The 20,791-nt window shown below is 37.2% G+C and overlaps 1 protein-coding gene across 1 annotated transcript in view; it reads right to left on the bottom strand.

Annotated features, from left to right (window-relative positions):
- ENPP3 (ectonucleotide pyrophosphatase/phosphodiesterase 3) overlaps positions 1-20,791 on the bottom strand; it is a 35,121-nt gene extending 14,330 nt beyond the window's left edge. Inside the window, exons 1-14 of the mRNA XM_066315395.1 lie at positions 20,507-20,791; positions 17,398-17,476; positions 15,177-15,299; positions 13,757-13,882; positions 12,623-12,683; positions 11,606-11,703; positions 9,015-9,094; positions 8,358-8,477; positions 6,891-7,000; positions 5,417-5,482; positions 4,478-4,550; positions 3,902-4,010; positions 3,625-3,753; positions 2,205-2,236 (exon numbers count right to left, since the gene is read on the bottom strand). Of these exons, the coding sequence (XP_066171492.1) occupies positions 2,205-2,236; positions 3,625-3,753; positions 3,902-4,010; positions 4,478-4,550; positions 5,417-5,482; positions 6,891-7,000; positions 8,358-8,477; positions 9,015-9,094; positions 11,606-11,703; positions 12,623-12,683; positions 13,757-13,882; positions 15,177-15,299; positions 17,398-17,476; positions 20,507-20,623 (1,323 nt within the window). The 5' untranslated portion in view covers positions 20,624-20,791. The remainder of the gene's footprint in view (positions 1-2,204; positions 2,237-3,624; positions 3,754-3,901; positions 4,011-4,477; positions 4,551-5,416; positions 5,483-6,890; positions 7,001-8,357; positions 8,478-9,014; positions 9,095-11,605; positions 11,704-12,622; positions 12,684-13,756; positions 13,883-15,176; positions 15,300-17,397; positions 17,477-20,506) is intronic.

Here is a 20,791-nt window from a genome sequence, read left to right as displayed (position 1 = left end):
CGTTAGCAGGCATGCCATGGAAGAGCTTGGAATTGTGAGCCTAATGATAACCATATGACATACTGCAAAGACTTAACTATATATGGCCATTAGAAGCCATTCCAGCTGGCTGCAAGCATCATGACAAAGCTTCAGAAGTGCAGCTCCTGATCAGGAATCCAGCACTGGGATAACTCACAATATCTAAAATGCTAAGGGAAGAGCTGCTAGGAATCTGGGTAGGCCACAGAAGTAGACCTTTACCACACAGGCTGTGCAAACTATTCCATGCTTGGAGTCTGGTCTGACATATTCACTTTTAAATACTAGAATTATATGCTCAGGGTACAGATTTAACAAGTGACATGAGACCTAACAAGTGACAAACGACTACTTGTGCCTCAGTAGTCATCAAAGATGAACTTTGATTTCATCAGAGGAATCCAGAAATGTGAAAAATAAGGATTCAATGTGTTTGCTAGCCCAGAAGAAGAGATCTAATTAAAAGGAAAAATAGAGAAAATCAGTATATGACTTATGTCTATTCACTGGCAATTAATATACAACACACAACTCCCTTCTCTGCAAAAAACCCTCATTCTAATAACTTGATAGGGACAAAATACACCAACCATTTATGAAGAGAAAAGGAAAGAGGACACATCCTGATACCAGGCTATTCCCATAAGGCACAAGATGTCACATCTCTGTAACTATTAGCAGGAGCAGTTTCAGCTGAGGTTGAGAATATGCAAATTGAGATATTCCCCTCATACTAATGCTCTGTGATGTGACAGACTCCACATCCTACAGTGAGGTAGGGGATGTAGCACTGAGAAACTCCTTCAGCTATTTCCAGCCATTGATCCTACTGCCACATGTTCAACAGGTTACAGGGAGACCTCTTGTGGTGATTTACTGAAAACATATCAATTTGGAAGCCCAGGATTTTTACAAACAGAGAGCATTTTTTTCTAAACGTACAACACCTGTCTACTGCTTTAGCCCAGGACAAGCCACAGAATAGAAAACAAACTGGCAATGAAGAAAAGAAGGGGAATTTATGACAGCACACTGAGAAGCAGTTTAACTGTTTAACTCCCTGTAAATTGTAAAAGGAAAGAAATACAAAAAGACAACAGTTCTATAAGGTTTTTAGTTTATCCAAAACATTCATCCCACATGTATATCTTGAATGCTACAAAAATACAAAACAAAACAAAACAAAACAAAAAATGGAAGCGAATTATCTGTCTAAAAAAATGCATAAGGAAAGAACCATGCACTGTCAAATGACCTTGCAGCAAAAGAAAGAGGTTTGGTCTTTGGTTTGCACTATATTCTGCACTTCCTTATTTGTATTCTTCAGAACTCGTTTGTCAAAATGTATCCACATGGGAGAAACAGACAAGCTGGGACCTGCCCTCAAGCACTACATCCACTCAGCATGGCTCAGTTCCAAGCAGAACAACTGGTATGGGGCCCTGTCATGGTGCACCATACTTTAAAAGCACTGCAACTATTTCAGACATATGTTAAGAGATTCTGAGAGTCATACTGCCTGATGCCAAAGGCCCATCTTGCCTAATACTCTGTTTCAAATCAGATCTCCAAAATTTCCAGAATCAGACACTTAGAGAAAGTGTGTAAGAACAAGGCAAGTATTGAATGAAGTTTCTTATGTCTGCTTAGATTCTTCTAGGCTTCAGGGACTTTTAAAGTCAGACGTTCCTTGTGGATCAGGTCTAAAATCTCTTACAGTTCTATCCTGCATAATTGTGTCTAAAATCCCTCTCTCCTACTTATATTTCCAGCCTCTACAACACTTTGTGGCAATGTGCTCTACAATGCTGAGTGGAAAAGTTACTTTAGATTAGCCTGAGTGCAACAACACTTGTGTTCCAGTGCTAACAGATGCCTATGGTCTAAAGCACCTCTGTGTGTATTCTCTTCTATCATGAAGATACACCCTAGTTTCTGCCCTTGAAGTCAGCCACTTCTCTTCCAAACTGAAGTACAGAAAAATTTTATCTGAGCAGAGATCCCCTATGACAAACCTTTGTGTATCATCTTTGAAGGACTTCCAGAACTGTCTCCCATGGTACACTGGAGTCAGTACACTATTTAAACTGGCACCATAGTCTCATTATTTTACAAACTGTGTTTTTTCTTCAGATTCCTATTAAGAGTAGCTATGAGTAAAAGTTATGAGAGTATTTACTCACGGTGAGGTTTTTAACGATTCCTGCTGAGTCAACTGTTAAAAAGAAAAGATGAATTAATATACATTCAAACAGCTGAAGGACAAAGCCTCATGAGAAAAACTTAAACATTCTTTTTGCCTACAATGTTGATTTTCTTTATTAGCCTTTGAAGATTGTGGCAACTATAGCCTTCCACAGGTAGCAATGTTATGTTCCCAATGGTGAATGCCTGTAAGTGTGCCTGTGGAAGTAACTAGAACACTAGAACTTTGGGTTCATCAGGACAGACCATAGAAAACTGCCATGGTGATGACTGCCTACACCTAAAGCCAACAGATCATCAGACTCGAGGTTTTTCTCTTGTCTAACCCCTGTTTAAAGTATAGCCTTTTTCACATTGAACAGGACCTGGAGCACTTGTCTTGTATTTTGCTTCCACCAACAGTCACAGAGGAAATTTCAGTCTGTCTTGGTATTTTCACCTTGCACATTTTGAAAGAGTGATTTAACCATTTGACATTAACTTTCTAAAAAGCAAATCCAAGCATTTCATGGAAGAAAAGATCCTGCAGAAAAATCTAAGACTATTAGAGGAAATGAATCAACAATTTTATTGAGATTGAGACACAGAAAAAACATGAATATTCTTTCCTCAGTTCATTACTCTGCTTTTGTCTGACTTACACCAATGAAAGTCAGCTTTATGTCATATAAATATTGTGCTTTCAAATATAAGTACAATTATAAAATATGAATAAAAAGTAGAATGGGATCCCAGCTCTTATTTGTAACCTGCAATAACTATGTCTTTTACAATACTTTACAAATTCTTTGAAGTCAATACATAGAGCATTTCCATGATTTTATCTCCATTCTTTTCCCTGAACAGAAGGTTCTGGGATTTTATTTTTTTTTTTCCAGTCTGGTAGCATAGTATCTATTTAAAGTCAGAGTTAGCTCACATGGTTTCAATTTTCTGTTCTTTTGAGATACTAGCTAAAAGCTTTAACCAAGGCTTAGATGCCACTGTGCTAAGGTTCAGGTTCTGTAACTTTGTAAACACAGAAATATTCATTGCTCCAAAAAGACTGACTGCCATTGTTGCACAAGAAATCTGGGAAGAGCAAAGCACTTATGAAAGACCTGAATTCCAGTTTAAAAAAAAAATAAAAAATATTACTACCATTACTTGATCTTTCCATGCCAAGAAAGTACAAATTAGAGTCTGCAACAATCTTTTCTTACCTTCAATTCCATCTAAAGTCATTTTTGAAAAAATACCCCAAACACCTTCTATGGATGTTGAAGCCAAGTTAAGGGAAACAGAAATCTGCTCACACTGCTGATTACTACTGATTATCTGTTTCCTCATTTATTTATTTATTGTTTACCTGTTTCCTGCTATATTGATTGCTCAGTCCCAGGATTGGTCCATACTTACAGGTAAAATAGTCATTTGGAACATTCTGTGCTCGAATGCGAGCTGCAGGCCCAGCATAGACGTAGAAATCCACCACTTTGAAGTAATCAGTCATATATTCTAACTGTTTGCAGTAGGTATTCTCCATCCCTAAAGGGCAACATAAAAGCATTCTTTTTCATACATCAAGGAAGATAAAGTGATTTATAAAACGGATTAATATTACTAAACCCACATATTTCACAGAGGAACAGTGACTCAGTAAAATTAAATTGAAAAAAAGAGGTATATACATTACCATGATCAGCTAAAACAATGAGGTTTACACACTTGTGCAGATTTCTTTGTTTAAGTCCATCCATGAGCATCCCCAGTGCTTGATCTGCTGTCTGTAAGGCTTTGATTACCTGTGAAATAAACCAGTTACATCTAAGATCCTTAAATGCTGAACATTTTTGCCTTCATGCAAGTAAAAATGTAATACTTCTGGGTTAAAAATTAGCAAACACTGAAGTATAGTGTAGGAATAAATAAAAGACAGCTCTGAGGATTTTCCAGGCCACATGCTTCTAAATATTACATAGTAATGTAATTAAAGTTCAGTCTAAATACAAATATTAAAATTTTTTTCTGAAAATATATTCTGAAATTATTTTCTGCCAGTCTGTTTGGTTTATGGTTCTTTTGATTTACACACAGTGTGGGAATCATAACAATGGGTTCAACCACAAGCAAAAATTCTTACTAAAAATCATAAAACTGTCATGGCAATTTTACATCTACTATCCTTTTCAGGTCTATAAACTGGTTAAGTTCATAGTGCAACATCATTATTAGTGCAATTAAGTATAAGAAAAATATAGAAACTACTTACACCAGCACTAACTGGTCCAAATGAATGTCCAGACTGATCTGGTTCTTCAATATATAAAGTGTATATATCAGGCCTTGAGTCAGAAATAAATAAGAATGAAACATTATGAGAATCTAGAGGTGGCATCTAAAGAGAACACTTGGATTAAAAAAAAAAAAAAGACAAAAACTACATTTTAAAAGGAATTATAAATAACCTCTGTAAATCTTGATAACAGTCCATGCAGCAAATATAATCATTCAATTCCCTCTGAGTTTTGTAATTAACCAACATGGGCTCTTTGAAGTTACAATTTCAGACACAATATTCAATGTGTGTAGCAGGTATCACTCTGGAAAAGATCTCAGACACCAGAGCAAACAATCCTTTCCAAGATCTAAATGGAACTACCATCTGAAAGCACTCTTCCTGAATAAACAGTGATACTCTAGAGAGAATCTCCTATCTGAAAATACTTTAGGATTTTATTAGCAACGTGTCATATAAAATATTTAATTTCTTAACACATCACAAAGTTAACACCACGATCAGCCTTGACATTTACTTTTCATCCTGAAATACTTACTGCAATTACTTTCATGTATTTAACCTTTCTTGTGCAATAGCCTTCATGGAAAATCTTTTATCCGTACACTTAGACTAGAAATGGAATATTCAACGTTTCCTACAGGCCATGCACCAAGGAAAAAGACACGACAATCAAATAAAACTCATACAACAGTACATCCTGTTCAGAGATATGTTCACTTTTTAGTCTTTTGTACCTACAGTCTTATCATAGCTATGATAAGAAACAGAACAGGCTTAAGTTCAGCAAATAATTTGAAATGGTGAGGAAGATTCCATGTTTCGGAAATGCCAACAGAAATTTCAATTCTAGGCATTAAAATCTTTCTAAGTTAGAGTCTTACAAAGCAGGTAGATGTTACAAGGTGTTACCTCTCAGGCTGGGCGTTATCAAGCCATTTCAGTATTCCTGAAATTCTCTCTTCATAAGGAATTGAACTGAAAAGAAAAATAATTTAAAAAGATATGATGACTTAACATGACTTTCTGACTAGCACTTCTATTTCCTAATTACAGAGGAAGTGTCTATACTCTAGTCATATATTAAAGTCACAGATCTGAAACTAAGAATGATGCATTTTAACAAGGTATTGCAATTAATATGATTAGTCTCATTTTTAATTGAATGTAAGTCATTTTACGTGGTGAATTAGACTAACCCTGATTTTGCAAATACAAACCTGTGTTGGTAAGATTACTCATATATTTATAAATACATGCGAAAAAAAGATATTTTAAATATTTTCAGGAAATAAACCCGAAATACAAGACAGAATAATTTTTAGTCTTTCCAGCATGTATAAGGCTTAGACTTTCATATTTTAAAAGTAAGGTATAATCCCATCAAAGTCTTTGTGAGATCATGCTTTGCTACCTATGAAAGCATTCACCCATTAAATAGCTCTTCTTTTCCTTAAAGTAATGTTCAAGATGTATGTTAGTTACTTAAAGTACTCAGGTGTTTTCTGAGTACCAAGCCTACACATCACTGCAAAATCTGTTATCTATAAAGACTTTTAGTCTATGCTTGCTTTAGATTATTTTTCTAAATGTGAAGAATCGTGGGAAGTACACTGCAACCATTACAATCATCAAAAATCTAGAAATATTTTACTAACATCAATGCCTTGCATAGCAAAACAAACTACAAGAAACACAAACAGAAAAAAAAAACACAACAAAAATAATGCCACAAAGATTAGGAAGGCAGTTGACACTTCACATGTGCAACCTTTGAACGAACTACAAAAAAAATCCATACAAGACCAATGTTTCTACAGCTGTGCGCACATTATCAAACATGCAAGCAAGACCAGAGGAAATTCAGAGCCCTTCTTCCTTCAGCAGCTTCCCTATCCAGCAGTCTCTCTTCAATGATTTCTGTCTCCCATAGCCTCTTGTCATGGCTGCCTAGTTTGTGTTTGTTGTCTTAGGGTATAGGTTACCTGTAAGCTTATCCTCAAGTGCAGGTATTTTTTAATTGCTATATAATATCTGCTGATTTTTTTACATGGAAATATGGCAATCATTGGTGCAGCTTAGCAGTGGCTACTAATCATTTCCAGGATGCTCTCCTTGTGTTTTGCAGTTGGCTAAGACTTCCAAACTGTCTAGGAGAGCAGAATATACAGTACCCTTTGACTTTCTTATTGTGAATCCCCTGAATGGTTTTGAAAACTTCAAGTATTTTTGATCATTCCATGACATAACCAGGATAATGTGACTTGGCACTTATCTGGCAGGCTTGTTTAAAAATCATGTATTTCATTTCCTTCAACTGTCAAATAGCAGTTTGGATTTTTAGAGTAATCTGCAGGAATTTAGTGCAAGCCCTATCAAATCTTACCCGTTGTATTTGGTGTACATGGTGGGATATGTTCCCCCAATTGGAACATCAGAGCCTGGCCAAAAGAAGGTGCCTGCTTTCAAATTTTGGTACATTGCTGTCAGCCAGACCTTTGGATAAAGATACAAGCAAATGATTTTTTTGTCATCACTGGAGGACTTCAGATCACAAATGTAAAAACATGGGCTGCAAGCACTCATTTTTTGTTCTCCTTTCACACCTCACAGTTACCTAGTGACCATATCTGATCTGAAGTTTTGTTTTAGACATGCACATTCTGATTCTCAGTATAGGAAAAAAACATATAGGTATTTCCATAAATGGCAATGGGCAGTGGTCCTTTTTCCTGTGGCAAACCCCAGGATCATGAAGATGGAAGAAGCTGCCTTAGGGATATTCAGACTTGACATTAGGAAACATTTTATTACACATATATATAGTGTGAAACCCTGGAACAGGATCCCTAAAGAGTTTGTTGCTTCCCTATGCCTGTCAGTGTTTATAAGGCATTTGGACAATACCCTTAAAAATGTGATTTAATGTTTGGCCAGCCCTGAGTTGGTCAGGCAGCTAGAGTAGATGGTAACTGTAAGTCCATTCCAACTGAAATATTCCATTCTATTAGTTTCATTTTGGTCTGTATCTATTTCTATTTCAGATACAGATTCTAATTATATGATTTCATTATAAGAGGGCATATTTCTATGAATCCTAAAAAGTGCACCTAAATAGTGCAACACTACAAACCTAACAGAATCCTTCAGGAAAAAAAACAGCACCAAAATCTGGGTATTTCAGTATATTATAAACCTTACTACACAGACACACACAAACATTTATAAAGTATGTTAAGTATACAACATATTGCATGTACTTGGGTTTTTTTCAACACCATTATTAGAGCTGGATTTTTCTAGGAAATTAATAATATTAATCATAACCATAGGTACAATTTGGGTTTGTTATGAAATGTGCTATATGTTATATAAGATTGACTTTTTTTTCAGTAAATATGCTATTTCCACTCCCTTCCTTGCTTTTAAATGCCTGGACATTTGCAAATAGATACGTGTAAAAAGACATAATTGGGAAAGCAATTTCATTTTGTAGCAAGTAATCAAAAGACGCACAAAAAAAATACCCCAAAACCAAATCATATTGAAAATTTACTGTGGCTCCCTGCGGCAAGAAGTTAACTCCAGCACTAGATGGAATACGTCAGCCTTTTTTTTACTAACTGCCACATTAAGTGAACATTTTAAGTCTCAGAATTAACAATTTAGGAGTCCTTTTACTTTCATGACAAGCAAACTATTTTGTAGGCAGCCTATAATATGAAGCCTACAGGCTATCTAGTACTTTCTGCAAATATACTCAACAGTTTTTAATTTTATTCCCTTTTTGCATTGTTTTATGATATGACACAAACCACTCTGGACATAAATACCATATGAAAAACAAACCTACTGGTTGCCCTTTCCACCACTCAGGTTTGAATTTTTCCTCCCCTGAAAGTGAGAAATGCGCATTCAACTGTACATCATACATGTTGTTATCAATAATACCATGAGATTCTGGATACAATCCCTGTGAAACGAGAATAAACAAAATAAAATGCTTAGTCCTGAAATCAAATGTACCCTAAACTATGTTTCAATATGCACTGCTATAGTGTTGCAATTTTTAAAGAACTGTTTTATCTTAGAAACAGAATGCTTTCCTGATTCACACAGATGGTCTTCCTGCCAAGGAATTCAATGTGCCCATCAAATTTTCCAGCCCAGTTAAAACCTGATGTGCTGTACATCCTGTATGTCCTGTGGCTACGTGTCAGGTGCCAAACCCACCCTAACAAGTGCTATCATCAAAAGTCTATGTCCTCACCCATGCTCACCCACATCCAATTAAACTGATAAGGATCAGGAATAACTGGCTTACAGGCCAGGGACAGATAGCACAACATGTATAGCCACACAGGTCATGACTGTATGCACCATCTCAGCATCTCTAGCTCTCTCTTATACCCGTAGTATAAGCTCCCATGTCCCAGAAAAAGATAGGCACCACAAAATCCTTTCTGTGTCATGCAGATAATGAAAAGGAAAAACAAAAATTCTCACTTACTGTGACAATAGTGTAGTGGTTTGGGAAGGTTTTTGTGGGGTAAACAGCTCTCATGTATTTTGAATGTGTGCCACATGTTTCTGCAACAGATCAGGGTATTAACATACATTTCCTTATATTTTTTTAATTGAAAACTAACAGTCTTAAAAACTGACAAAAATCACCGCAATCAGTTGCTGTGGTTTTAGATGGAGAAATGTGACTTCAAAACAAGACTCATAAATTTGTGATGTCTCCTTGTGAGCTAAGCCACTGTCCCATTGCAGTCAGTGGACCTGGATGCCCAATTCAGCTGCCTAAAGCCTAGAGGCCTAAGGTCCTTAGAGAAATCTTTAATGATCCTGTCTGGCCTCCAGATGCTCCTCCTCCATCCTGTCTGCCAATCCAAATAAATTTCTGAGATACTTCTGAGATCCAAAAGGCCCTAGCTATACATGTCTCTGCAATGAGACTGAAGCCTGAGGTCAGACCAAACAAGAATTCTGCAGAGCTGATTAGTGACAAGCAGGGAAGGACTCAGTTGCTTAAGCACTGGAGCCAGGTGACATTTGAGAAACCCTCTGATGTCAAAGACATCTGCATGAAACTTTGAAAGTTTTGATGCAAGTCAACTTGAGATCTGCATTGTCCTGACATGACTGCTGAAGGCCATGGCACTCTGAGGTATACCAAAAATACAGATTTTAGGGCAACAATTTGTGCTGTGGCACCCTCTGGCTGCTGATTGAGCTGACTTGTCCTCTAGGCTCTTGCACTGCACATGCCGACTATATTAAACATAAAGGGACTGACTTCAGTGAGCATATAACCATCTCACATGCAGACATCTCCAAGAATATTTCTAAATGCAGGTGTTCTGCCCTTGAGTGAATCCCAACCCAGGTGTCCTACCTGTATCTCCAAACACTGCACTATTTTTCATCAAAGGTACTCAGCACACACCCATGTGTAATGTCGAAACAGATGGTAAGATTCAACTTATTTACTCATGAAACAAATACACAAAGACTGGAAAATGCCTTAATGATGTTTTTACATCTGACTCAAATGGATAAAGTTCTATATTAAGCTGTAACCAGATGATTATTTCATTCATGTTTAAACACACTTTATTCACTGATGTAGAGCATTTTAGTCAAAGAACAGAAGCTGATTTTAACTAAGCAAACATAACAATGAAAGTGTGAAATTTTTCAACAAAACCTGTTCTAATGTGATACAGGAAAAAAAAAAAAAAAAGGCCTAAAGAGTGTTTGAAGAATGGCTGAATAACTGAATAATTGAAAGACACGAGAAAATCAGCAAAATTTTCTATGGATTTCTCTTGCACAAAAAAGGACTTATATTCATAGTATACATATTCTATAAGTTTGATTACCTTTACTGAAAGTTCTAAGTCAAAGGAGTTAAAAGAGAGGAAAGATTTTATGCTACAAATCAACATTACATTTTTTCCTTTTGCAAAAAAAGAAATTTCCCTTTCCTGTAGATTTCTGAGAAATATAAGCATGAATGTGCATAAACAATTGCTCAAATTGACCACAAGCATGAGCAATGCTGAATTAGACTTGTTTCAAAGGATTTCTTGGAAACATAGACATAGAATGGTATTCGTTCCTTTAGCCAGTTTGGAATTTCCTTTTCACCTTTTTTCAAAAGATTTGAACTGACTATTGACTTGAGCATTCATGACTCCTTCACTGATTCAAGATCCTTCCAGTCAGAATGGCATCAGAGAATAAATGATTAGCCCAAGAAGCCAAGTTTGCACATTAGTTCAAGTTTAGGTTTCTGGATGCTCTCATTATCCACAAACAAGATTGTTAACTATTTGGTAAAATGTAATACTTCATAACACACATGTGAAATTTTTAAATGAGCACAACAGAAATGTAATGTGATATACTCAGAACTGATACCAATACTGTTAATTCAGACTATTGCTGCTGAGAAGAAATTACTAAATATGGAGATATTTTGTCCAGGTATAAAGAGTTTGGAGATCTGAGTTCTAAAATATTCAGGAATTTTAACCAAGTGCTCACTAATAGTCTCACTTTTTAGAGTACTTTAAAGCACAAGCTAAAGATCTTTAATTTACTTTTCCTCACAATATTCAGAAATATGGAAAATGGTTGCTTGAGCAATAACATCAACACAATAACGTCTTAAAATATATGACTTGAAAGAAAAGAAAAATTTTCCAATAACTCACTGTATCATAATGTTCAACTCCTTATCAGCTATTTATTTTTTAATTCAGCACTGAGAGTGAAGGAAATCCTTACCTGGAACTTTTTGTCAGTTTTAAACTGCATTTTAATGTATATTTCAAACTGTGTATTTAATGAAAATTTGCTGACCAATTTTAGAGGCCTTATTTAAAAAAAAAAAAAAAAAAGTTGTTTGCTATGCAAATACAACAAGTAATGCAAAACATATAATAATGAAAATATACAACTGATGAGAGAGATATGATTTGTGATTTTTTTATTGCTAAGCAATACATATGCATGACAGTAGCAAAAGGGACCAGAGAGATTGCATGCAGAGTTTTAAAGGAAAGAGTCAAAGCATCCTTAGTAACTTACTGAGTTTTTCAATATTTGGCAGCAAAGAACTCCAAGTTTCCAAATATTCTGCTCGAAACCCATCCATTGAAAAAAGGATAAGTGGTGGGAGAGTAAATCTACAAGAAAATATTGGTTTATAATCACAAAGAAATTTGGAGAGTTGATGACTAATTAAGATTTCTAACAATATAAAGTCAGCTTTTATAAGCAGGATCTAAAATATTCATGTGCATCCCAGAATTAATAACACAGTGTGAGATAAAGAAATAGTTCAATATTGAGAGCAAATGTACAATCTTTCTGATAAGAAACACTGGAGGAATAAAATCACAAATACCATAACTGAACCAGAAATTAATCATCTTTCTTCAATGACAGCTTGTAAACAGTGTTTCTGCCTAGCGACTATGATTCTGAAATACTGCACAAATAGCAAAATTTGTACAGCTACTTCATAGCTTTCTTTTAAATACACCTTTCTTCCTGCAAATAATTGGAGAGGAAAAAAACAAAACCAAACTAAACCAAACCAACCAACCAACCAAACAAACAAACAAACAAAACTCCCATAAAAACCAAAAAAAGCCCGCAACAATACACCACCAAACCCAAACAACCCTATTGCCTAAAGAATTGCAATCACAGATTCTAACTCTTACTACAGACTGCATAACGTGACTTATCTGAATTGTCAAAGATACAGTATGGTAACATAGAATGGACTATGAACAATATATGATAAAGGAACTTCGAGATAACTCTAACAATTTTTCCAGGTCTTTGCAATCTGAATTTTAATCTGAATTTGAACTCCTGTACCCTGCTCTAAACTGTAAATGATCAATGAATCTGCAAAAGGATGACAAAGGCTTTAAAAAGAACAAACATTCCTAGTCACAAACCATTTCTACAGAATATTCCTCAGGGCATGGACTTTACTCTCTGTAAATATGGAAACCTGTTTCAGAACACTGCAGTATTTCTGACCATTGCAATGATTTTATTTGAAAGAAAACAAAAATTCCTTTATCCTACCCAGCTGGACACTGAGGAGTTTCAAGTGGCACACAGGGTTCTTCTACCCAAGATGTTTCACCTAAAAAGAAAAAAAAATATACTGTGTTAGCACTGAAGTCCCCCCACCACCACAAAAAGCAGCTACCTGGATTATTTTTTTAAAGCTCTTCCTGTAACATTTTCTGCTTCAACAGAAATATAGGGCTAAAGACATCTTTACTTCAGAAAACATTTGGTATAACCTATTAGGCCCTCAAACCCAGAAAGGACTAGCACCCACAACTGTAAGTTAAAAACAAAGTACATATACTACACAGAAAAACAAACAACCAAAATGAAGAAGAAAACACTATGAAAGCTTAGCCTTTTATTACATCTCAAATGAAAATATTCAAACTGTATCCTGTCAACACTGGGCTACTTATTCCTTTTTTCTTTTCTGGGTACCACTGACACACTCAGAGACAAGCCTAGGGCTCCCTTTAGCACTCCTTTTCTTTCTGCATGATATGGTTTAACCCCTTTTAGCTTTAATCCGCATTTAGGTAACAAATATAATTTTGCAGGAGTTGCCTTAAATTTATCCCTTTCCACAACATAAAGGAATTCTGATAATAGATACCATGTCACCAGCATACTTCTCAATTGTCATTCCTGTAACTGAATTACACCTGTGCTATTCTTTATGTGTTTAGCTGGAGCCAGTATGAAATTAGCCAAGAACAAATATATACAAAAATAAATTACACATGAAAAATCCAATCTAAAACTAAATTTGTAATAAAAAGGATGGGACATCTTAAATTAGGGATGACTATTACAACATATACTTTAGATTGTCTCCATCTATTTTAGAAAAAAAAAAGAAAAGAAAAAAAGGAACTAACTCAAAGTGCCCACATGTGGCATACTTCTGCAATATCCAAATCATTCTGTCTTTCTCATGAACAATACAATTCATAGTATTCTGCAGAAACAGTCTTTTTCACAGTCAAAAATACCAAAAGCTTCACCTCAAAATATATTGATTTTTCAAAATGTCACTAGACTCTGGTAATTGAGAAGCTAATTCACCCACCTTTATATTTTCAATGTTTGCCCATCTATTTCATAGGATAATTTATTTATAAAACTTTTCTAATTTTGATTTACCTTGGCAAATGCTGTAGTAATTTACACAGCAGTCATTTTTCTGCAAGCAGTCATCAGAACAAGAACAGTAACTTCCAGGTATTCTTGTCTCGCCACAACGGAAATTAGTGCACTTCCAAGATCGGGCTGAAAATTCGAAGAAAATTAAAAAAAAATATATGATGAAGATTCATAGTCATATTTTCAGAATTTCATTCAAAACCTCACATGATCTTCTTTGCATAGACATCCTCCAAACAGGTAAAGAAAAAAAACCTGTTACTTATATGTACTGTTTGAGTTGCTTTAGAAGTTTGCTGTGGAAAGAAAACTCAAGATTTCACTTAACACAAAAAGTCTATTTCTTTGGCCATTGAACGGTAACACAGAGTCATAAAATAATTTATTTTACAAAGGTGTCACCAGAGTCATCTCCGTCAATGCCTTCCATCTTTTAAAAAAAATTTAGGGAAGAAACAAACAACAAAACCAATAACAACGAAACAAAACATCCCATTTCATATTTCTTTTACAGAGGAGAACGAGAAGCAACTGATCTTTTTCACGCTCTTGCACATGACTTCCAGCAGAAAGAAAAAAAAAAAAAAGAGAAGTGAGGGCTGAATTGGGCAAAAAAAGCAATAAGGATGAAGAAATATCTGAGCAGCTGCTGGGAAAGCAAAGACAGTAACTGGAGAGGAGCCTGGCCTCAATGCAGAACCAGGCTATTCCCCTGGAAGACAAGTGGGCTCCTCCAGTCACAGGCACCCACCATGGTCTGCATGAGGCTGGAGAGCACAGCTGACTGGGAAACACTCTCTTATTTTGAAATGCACAAGAGGTAACAGCACAACAGGGTTGCTTTAAGAACCATGCTTAAAGGCAACCATTATTTCTGCTCATGCCCATCTTCACCTTTATATGTGCCATGAAATATGGACAGCAAATGCTTTGGTTATCCATAAGGGACAAAAATACAGGGGTCTTATTTGAGAAAGATGCAGGAAGATTTTGTGTCCTTCCAGGTCACCAAGTTACAGCTCTCTAGCCACCTGATTACAGAGGCAGCTTGACTCTGCCTCATCCACCTGAATGGGAAGAATAACTTTACTGTTGAGGGTGATGGAGCACTGGAAAGGTTGCCCAGAGAGGTTGTGGAATCTTCTTTCCTGGAGACATTCAAAAGCTATCTGGACACAAAACTCAGCAGTGTGCTCTAGGATCTTGCTTGAATAGGGAGGTTGGACTAGATGACCTCCAGTGGTCCATTCCAACCTTAACTATTTGTTATTTTTGTCACATTTCCCTCCCTCAGAAATGTGACATGGCCTCTGTGTATCTGCATAAATATGAGAATTACCCATTCCCTATTACAGTCACACGGAGAAACAAATTCAAAATAAAATGGACAGTGGTGATCACTGCCTGGAGGAGAACTTACTTGGCTCCACACAGGTGTCCTCATAGTCCCAGCAGCAGTCCTGACGCTCCTTGCAGCCACTGTCACACTGGCAGCCGGACACATCTTTCCTGTGTGGCTCATTGCACTTGTGTCTGCAGCTGACTTTAGGGAGAAGGCAGAGAGGCTGAGTGCTCAGATATCCCTGTCCCAGGCAGGTCAGTTAAGCAAATCATGGATATGGGCTGCAGGGAGAGATGTGCTGAATAATTTCCCAGATCTGATTCCCTAGTCAATTACTTGTTGCCATTTTCCAATATGGTTAGTGACCATATAGTGACCGTGACCATAGCACATGGACCAACACGGTGGAAGCCAGGCTGTAGGAATTCCTCTGGGAGCTGAAGGTTGGACAGCTGTTAGGACCACGCTGCCCCACAGCCTGGAGCAGGGCTGTTTCTGCAACAGGTCTCTGCAGGACCTACTGGCACAGGAGGCAATGCCAGGGTGTCCCATACTGCCAGCATGAGGAAGCGGAGACAGGCATTTCCTCTGCTCATTTCTGGGTGTGAAATAGAAGAGGAAGAGTGATTCCCACTCTGGATGTCCTGTAATATACCTGCATGGGATCCAAGCTCCCTCAGGGCTGGGAACCAGAGCTATGGAGCTCCCCACAGGCAGCTGGGCAAGGACCAGCAGTCAGGACCCATCCCATCACTCCAGCCCAGAGCAGGGCAGCTGAGGCAGCACCAGGACAGCCCCGCACCAGGCACTGGGCACTTCCCTGATAACAGGGAGAGGTCAAGGCCAGGCTGTTGGCCAGGGTGGGCCTGGCTCAGTAGGATTCATGGCAGGGCAAGGCTATGGGGAGCTGGAGGCCATCCCTGCTGGGTCAGTGCTGGGCCCTGGGCAGGGTGGGGACAGCCTGGGGGAATCTCCTTTCCTGGAGACATTCAAAAGTCCTCTGGAAACTCTGTAAAGCTTATTGGTGCGCTCAAGACTCTGGCAATGTCTCTGCTACTTTATCGTTACAATGTCCCTTAAAAATCTGTAGGTTTGGCTATTTTCATTAAAACAAAGAAAAGGGTCCAAATGAGAGGCCTGGCATTGGAAGTTGAGACATATTCCTCAGCACAGCTCTGACACCTTCAAGCCTGGTAAAGGGAGAGCTCTGGGTCTCCTGAGGACACCTGAAGACAACCCCAAATCTCCAAAGATGACTTGCAGTTCCATGCCAGCCTTCACATCACATCCACTTTCTCTGTACTCCAGAAGCAGCGTTTTAACTGTGCTGAGCTCCTGTATTTCCAGCTTTCTTCTCCAGTCAAACAGGAACAGGTATAACCATTTATGCAGGTTTGATAGGGCAATTCTATTGTAATTACCACAAGGTTCATGCTTTTGGAGGATGCAGTTCCTACAAATCTGGGCTTTAGCATCCACTTTGTAGAGCCTATGCAGAGCTAAAACGATTTTCAAATTATCAAAAAACTAAATATGGTTCCATTTCATCTTCTTTGTTAATGCCCATGCTATTGAAAGTCTTCAGAAGGGTCTAAGACTTGATGAGCTACTAGGTAAACAAGTACAATATGTGTTCATTAGCGATGAGAAAGAGACTGTGCTTCCTTGAACTCCCCCAGTGTGAGATTGCTATTGTTTTGATGCTAAAGGAAGTGTTTTATTTAATTCACAGTGTGTTGCATTTTTATGTTCTCACCTAGATGGACCCCGACTTCAAAACATTACTTTGTATTTCTAACTAAGAAATATCATTCCACCAAATCAAGCCACTACCCCTTTTTACTGTAGCTTTACAGAAAGTAAAGTTTTCAAAGAGTATTCATAATCAGTTTTAGCATCAGCTACCTGAACTATGCCAAATATACTCAAAGCAAAAGCCCTGAAGATGATGCAATGATATTTCTTTCACAAAATATTGTTCAAGTAATTGCAATAATTATATAAAATAAGATAACACATATCTCAAATTTTCAGGAAGTGTTAATGTAGTAAAACATGCTGTGAACTATGTTCCACACTTTTGAAAATATTCAGCAAGGTACTTGGTGGTTTAGGACAGGTTTTTCAAGTATAGATTGTGAGTGTTCAGTTTTTACACAATCAAACTTGAAAAATGCAAGAACTTTATTTTCACAGGTGGTGACTTTTCACAGATCATTTACATTAAATTATAAAAGGGCCTTTGCTGAAAGCCTTTACCAGATCATTGGCAATTATGCTGAAAGTACCATAAACATACCTTGCTCCTGGATTCCACTGCTGCGTCCTAGTCCTAAACCTAGTCCCAGTGATACAACCACCAAAACACACAGCAGAACCTGTCACACAGACACAGAGAAACCAATGTTCACAACTGTGATAAACTGTTAAGAAATTGTTTAGTTAAGAAATTAAGTCTATTATTTATATTTCTATGAATGCATGATTTCTTAAGGACTAATAATTTCTCTGAAGTTCTTAATCAAAAAATTGAGCCTGAAGATAGGAGAAGCACAATAATTATAACCTTAGAAGCTGAGGTCCTAATGCTGCACTTTTAACCTATGGCCAGTTGCAATGCCGTAAATGAGGAAATCTTTACTGGATAAAAGATAATATGAAGTAATCAGTGTATTTATCTGTTTTGTATATGCTTTATCTGTACAAACAAAGGTAATTACTTTTATTTATCTTCAGTATTTACCTGATATGACCACAAGGATTTTTTAAGAGATTTAGCTGGATTGAGGCTGCAAGTGTAAAATTTTCACCCACGTGCTAGTTTTTTATAACAAGTCACCCTGTTAATAAGTTAGAAGAAATTGGACAGAGAGTAATAGCACAAGGAAGCGCCATAACAGAAAGCAGCATGACCTTCGGGAGACTGGGGCAGAGCTGAGGAAGCCTCTATCAGCTTAATAAACACCAAAGACAAATGGCAATTCATGTTGGCTGAAAGGTGCAGTGAAAAGTGACAACCCTCTCAGAGTATTTTGTGATTTATGCACTTTCCTCTTCGCTAATATAATCATGGGAGAGGAAATGCATGTCACAGAAAAAAACACCACGAACCAGCCCAGTTTATGTCCCACTTTGGCCTCAGAGCTTTCTTTTGTCTTCTGCTATTTCCAGGAATAAGCTGACTGATTCCTGGAAATACTAAGGCTGAAAATAAGGTAGAATGAGAGAGGGTTACCAACAAGCTCAGTGTTATTGTAATGGAGCCTCTTACCTGAGTTTACAGCAATTTTAAAGAACTGAGAACAACTGCACATTCATCCCGTGATCTTTGCTGCTGCCTGTCCTGCCTTGCAGGTGGCTGGGCAGAAGTGTGGCAGTAGGGAGGGCTCTCAGTTCTCAGGTATGGGTGTAAAACTGATTAATTTCTCGGGCAACAGCGAACACTAGCAATGCCATAGTTACTTCCTTCACATTTTTTCCTTCTCACCTTCACTTTCTTCCTGCTACTTACTCACAGGTTTTTGTACAGATGTACCTCAAAAGGAGTGGAAATGGAATTGGTGAGAGAACTGGATGAAACAGACAGGTGGAGTAAGGATGTGTGGAAAAATTGCCCAAACTGGCAGAAATGCTGAAGTCCCTTGAAGAGAGACCTCAGGTGTGAAGGCAGCAGTTTATTCCTACATCCAGTCATCAGGCTCTGAGAATAAGGGTATTGGAGAGCTCTTTTGGGACAGACCAGCAGCCATGCTTTCTAGGCAGGATAACACTGCCAAGTTCACCTAACAGGTCATGTTTCATTGAGCACAGATAAGCCTAATCACCAGGGCATGTACTTTTCACCCTAAAGACACTACGGTTTTACCCTTCATTTTTATTAAAACTCACATTTGTAATTGAAATAAATATATGATACTAAATTGAAGTACAAGTTAAAGTACAGCTATTACAGCAACAAACATTCCCACTTTTCCAATAATGAGACAGCTGAAGTAAAACCCAATAACTCCTATCAGGTGTACAGATAAAATGCTGCATTTATTATAACATTTACACAAATACCCTTGATTTTGGGGCACTCATTCTTAAGGTGAAATAACATTGGTAGCACATTTTCAAATCCTCATGCTTTCCACTGCTAACTTCTGACTAAATTCAGGGTTACAACTACTTATTCATAGAAAAGTTGTTCCTAGCATTCATGCTCTGTTTGCTGGAGGACTTATGACTCCTATTTATGAGTATACAATTGTCTGTCTAAACTCTGAGAAAAAGATTGCCAAGAAAGTATTTCATGCATTGGACTTAGAAAAAACAGAAATTGTGTGGAATATTAACAGTTTACACCTCCAATATATAGATTTGGGGTTTTGTACAGGCAGGCATTTGAAAACTAGTGCATCTGAAAGAATGAATATGTTTTAGGACACTTACATTTCTCACTTTACTCTTCCAAGTAAAGTACTCTTCTTTCTTCTCATGACTCATTTTAAACTGATGACTTTAGGAAAAACATGTCTGCTATTTAATCTTCTTTTCACCATTTCCAGTATTTCCCTCATATTTTATGCAATCCTTGCACAATACAGCATCAAATAGGAATTCTACTAAGTCAAATTGTTCTGATGACACAGAGCTGAAAAGTATAGTAGCTTAACTCTCTTTTTCATAAGGCTGATTTCAAAATCAGAATGCAAGCCTTTCTAAAATCAGTATCTATAGTTTTGTCTAAATTTCAATTTGCAAATGCAAGAGTTTGTGCAAACATATACACATATTTAAAGTTTGTGTCTATTGTGGTCACAACAGAAGACATAAAAAATATTTTAAAAGCTTAACAAAAAGCCCACACTTTATTTCTTTTACAAGGCAGCCGCATAGCTCTTAAAGCCTCGGGGAAGAGGTAAAGAGTTGACATGATATTTGAGATGTGGGACTGACAATACTGTACAAAATGCTACATTAGGCTTTTCCCATGCCTTGCTTCCTGAATGCTTTCTGCCAACGGCTTGCCTATAGGTTCTGTTTTGTTAATGACAACGGTAAAGATACAAAAGTAAGCAAAAAGAAAGTGTGGTTGCTTTGGCCACAAACACATCTGTTTTAAGACAATATCTCAAATAAAAAATCGAAGCTATGTCTTCACTATGCAAGAGAACTGTTAGGTAAATGAAGTAAAAACAAACCAACAACAAAACCTGCCAGTAAAAAAATTTTCTTCATAGGTACCAGAACTTTAGAAATGTGCCAGTGAAGCTAGTGCAGTTTCGGTTACACACTCTTGCAGTAAAACATTAACTACCAATTACTAAGCTTCCTTGAATGACTATACTGATACACTAAAGCTTCAAAAAATCCTGCAGATTCGAAAATTGTTAAACTAGCAGCCCTGAAGAGCAGCTACTTACAGCACAGATGACTTTGTATTTAAAGACGGTTTTTTTCTTCACATACTCTTCTGGGTTAAAAGGCACCTCCTCCAAATACCCTCTGTAATCCCTGGTTATATCATCCTCAAGCTCCATTTTGTCGAGATCTGCCTCTCTTCGGCGTCTTCTGCCTTCCTCAGCCTCCCCAGCTGTGTTAGCCGCGTGTTAGATGCTACTTCTCCTTCCAGAGTTCTAGTACTTTGCTCATAAAACTTTTTATGAGATCTCAGCATTTGCATCTGTATTAGGTTTGCAAGAAGCCAA

The sequence above is a fragment of the Sylvia atricapilla genome, chromosome 3, assembly GCF_009819655.1.
Source record: "Sylvia atricapilla isolate bSylAtr1 chromosome 3, bSylAtr1.pri, whole genome shotgun sequence".
Lineage (NCBI taxonomy): Eukaryota > Metazoa > Chordata > Aves > Passeriformes > Sylviidae > Sylvia > Sylvia atricapilla.
This window is presented reverse-complemented; position numbering and strand designations above follow the sequence as displayed.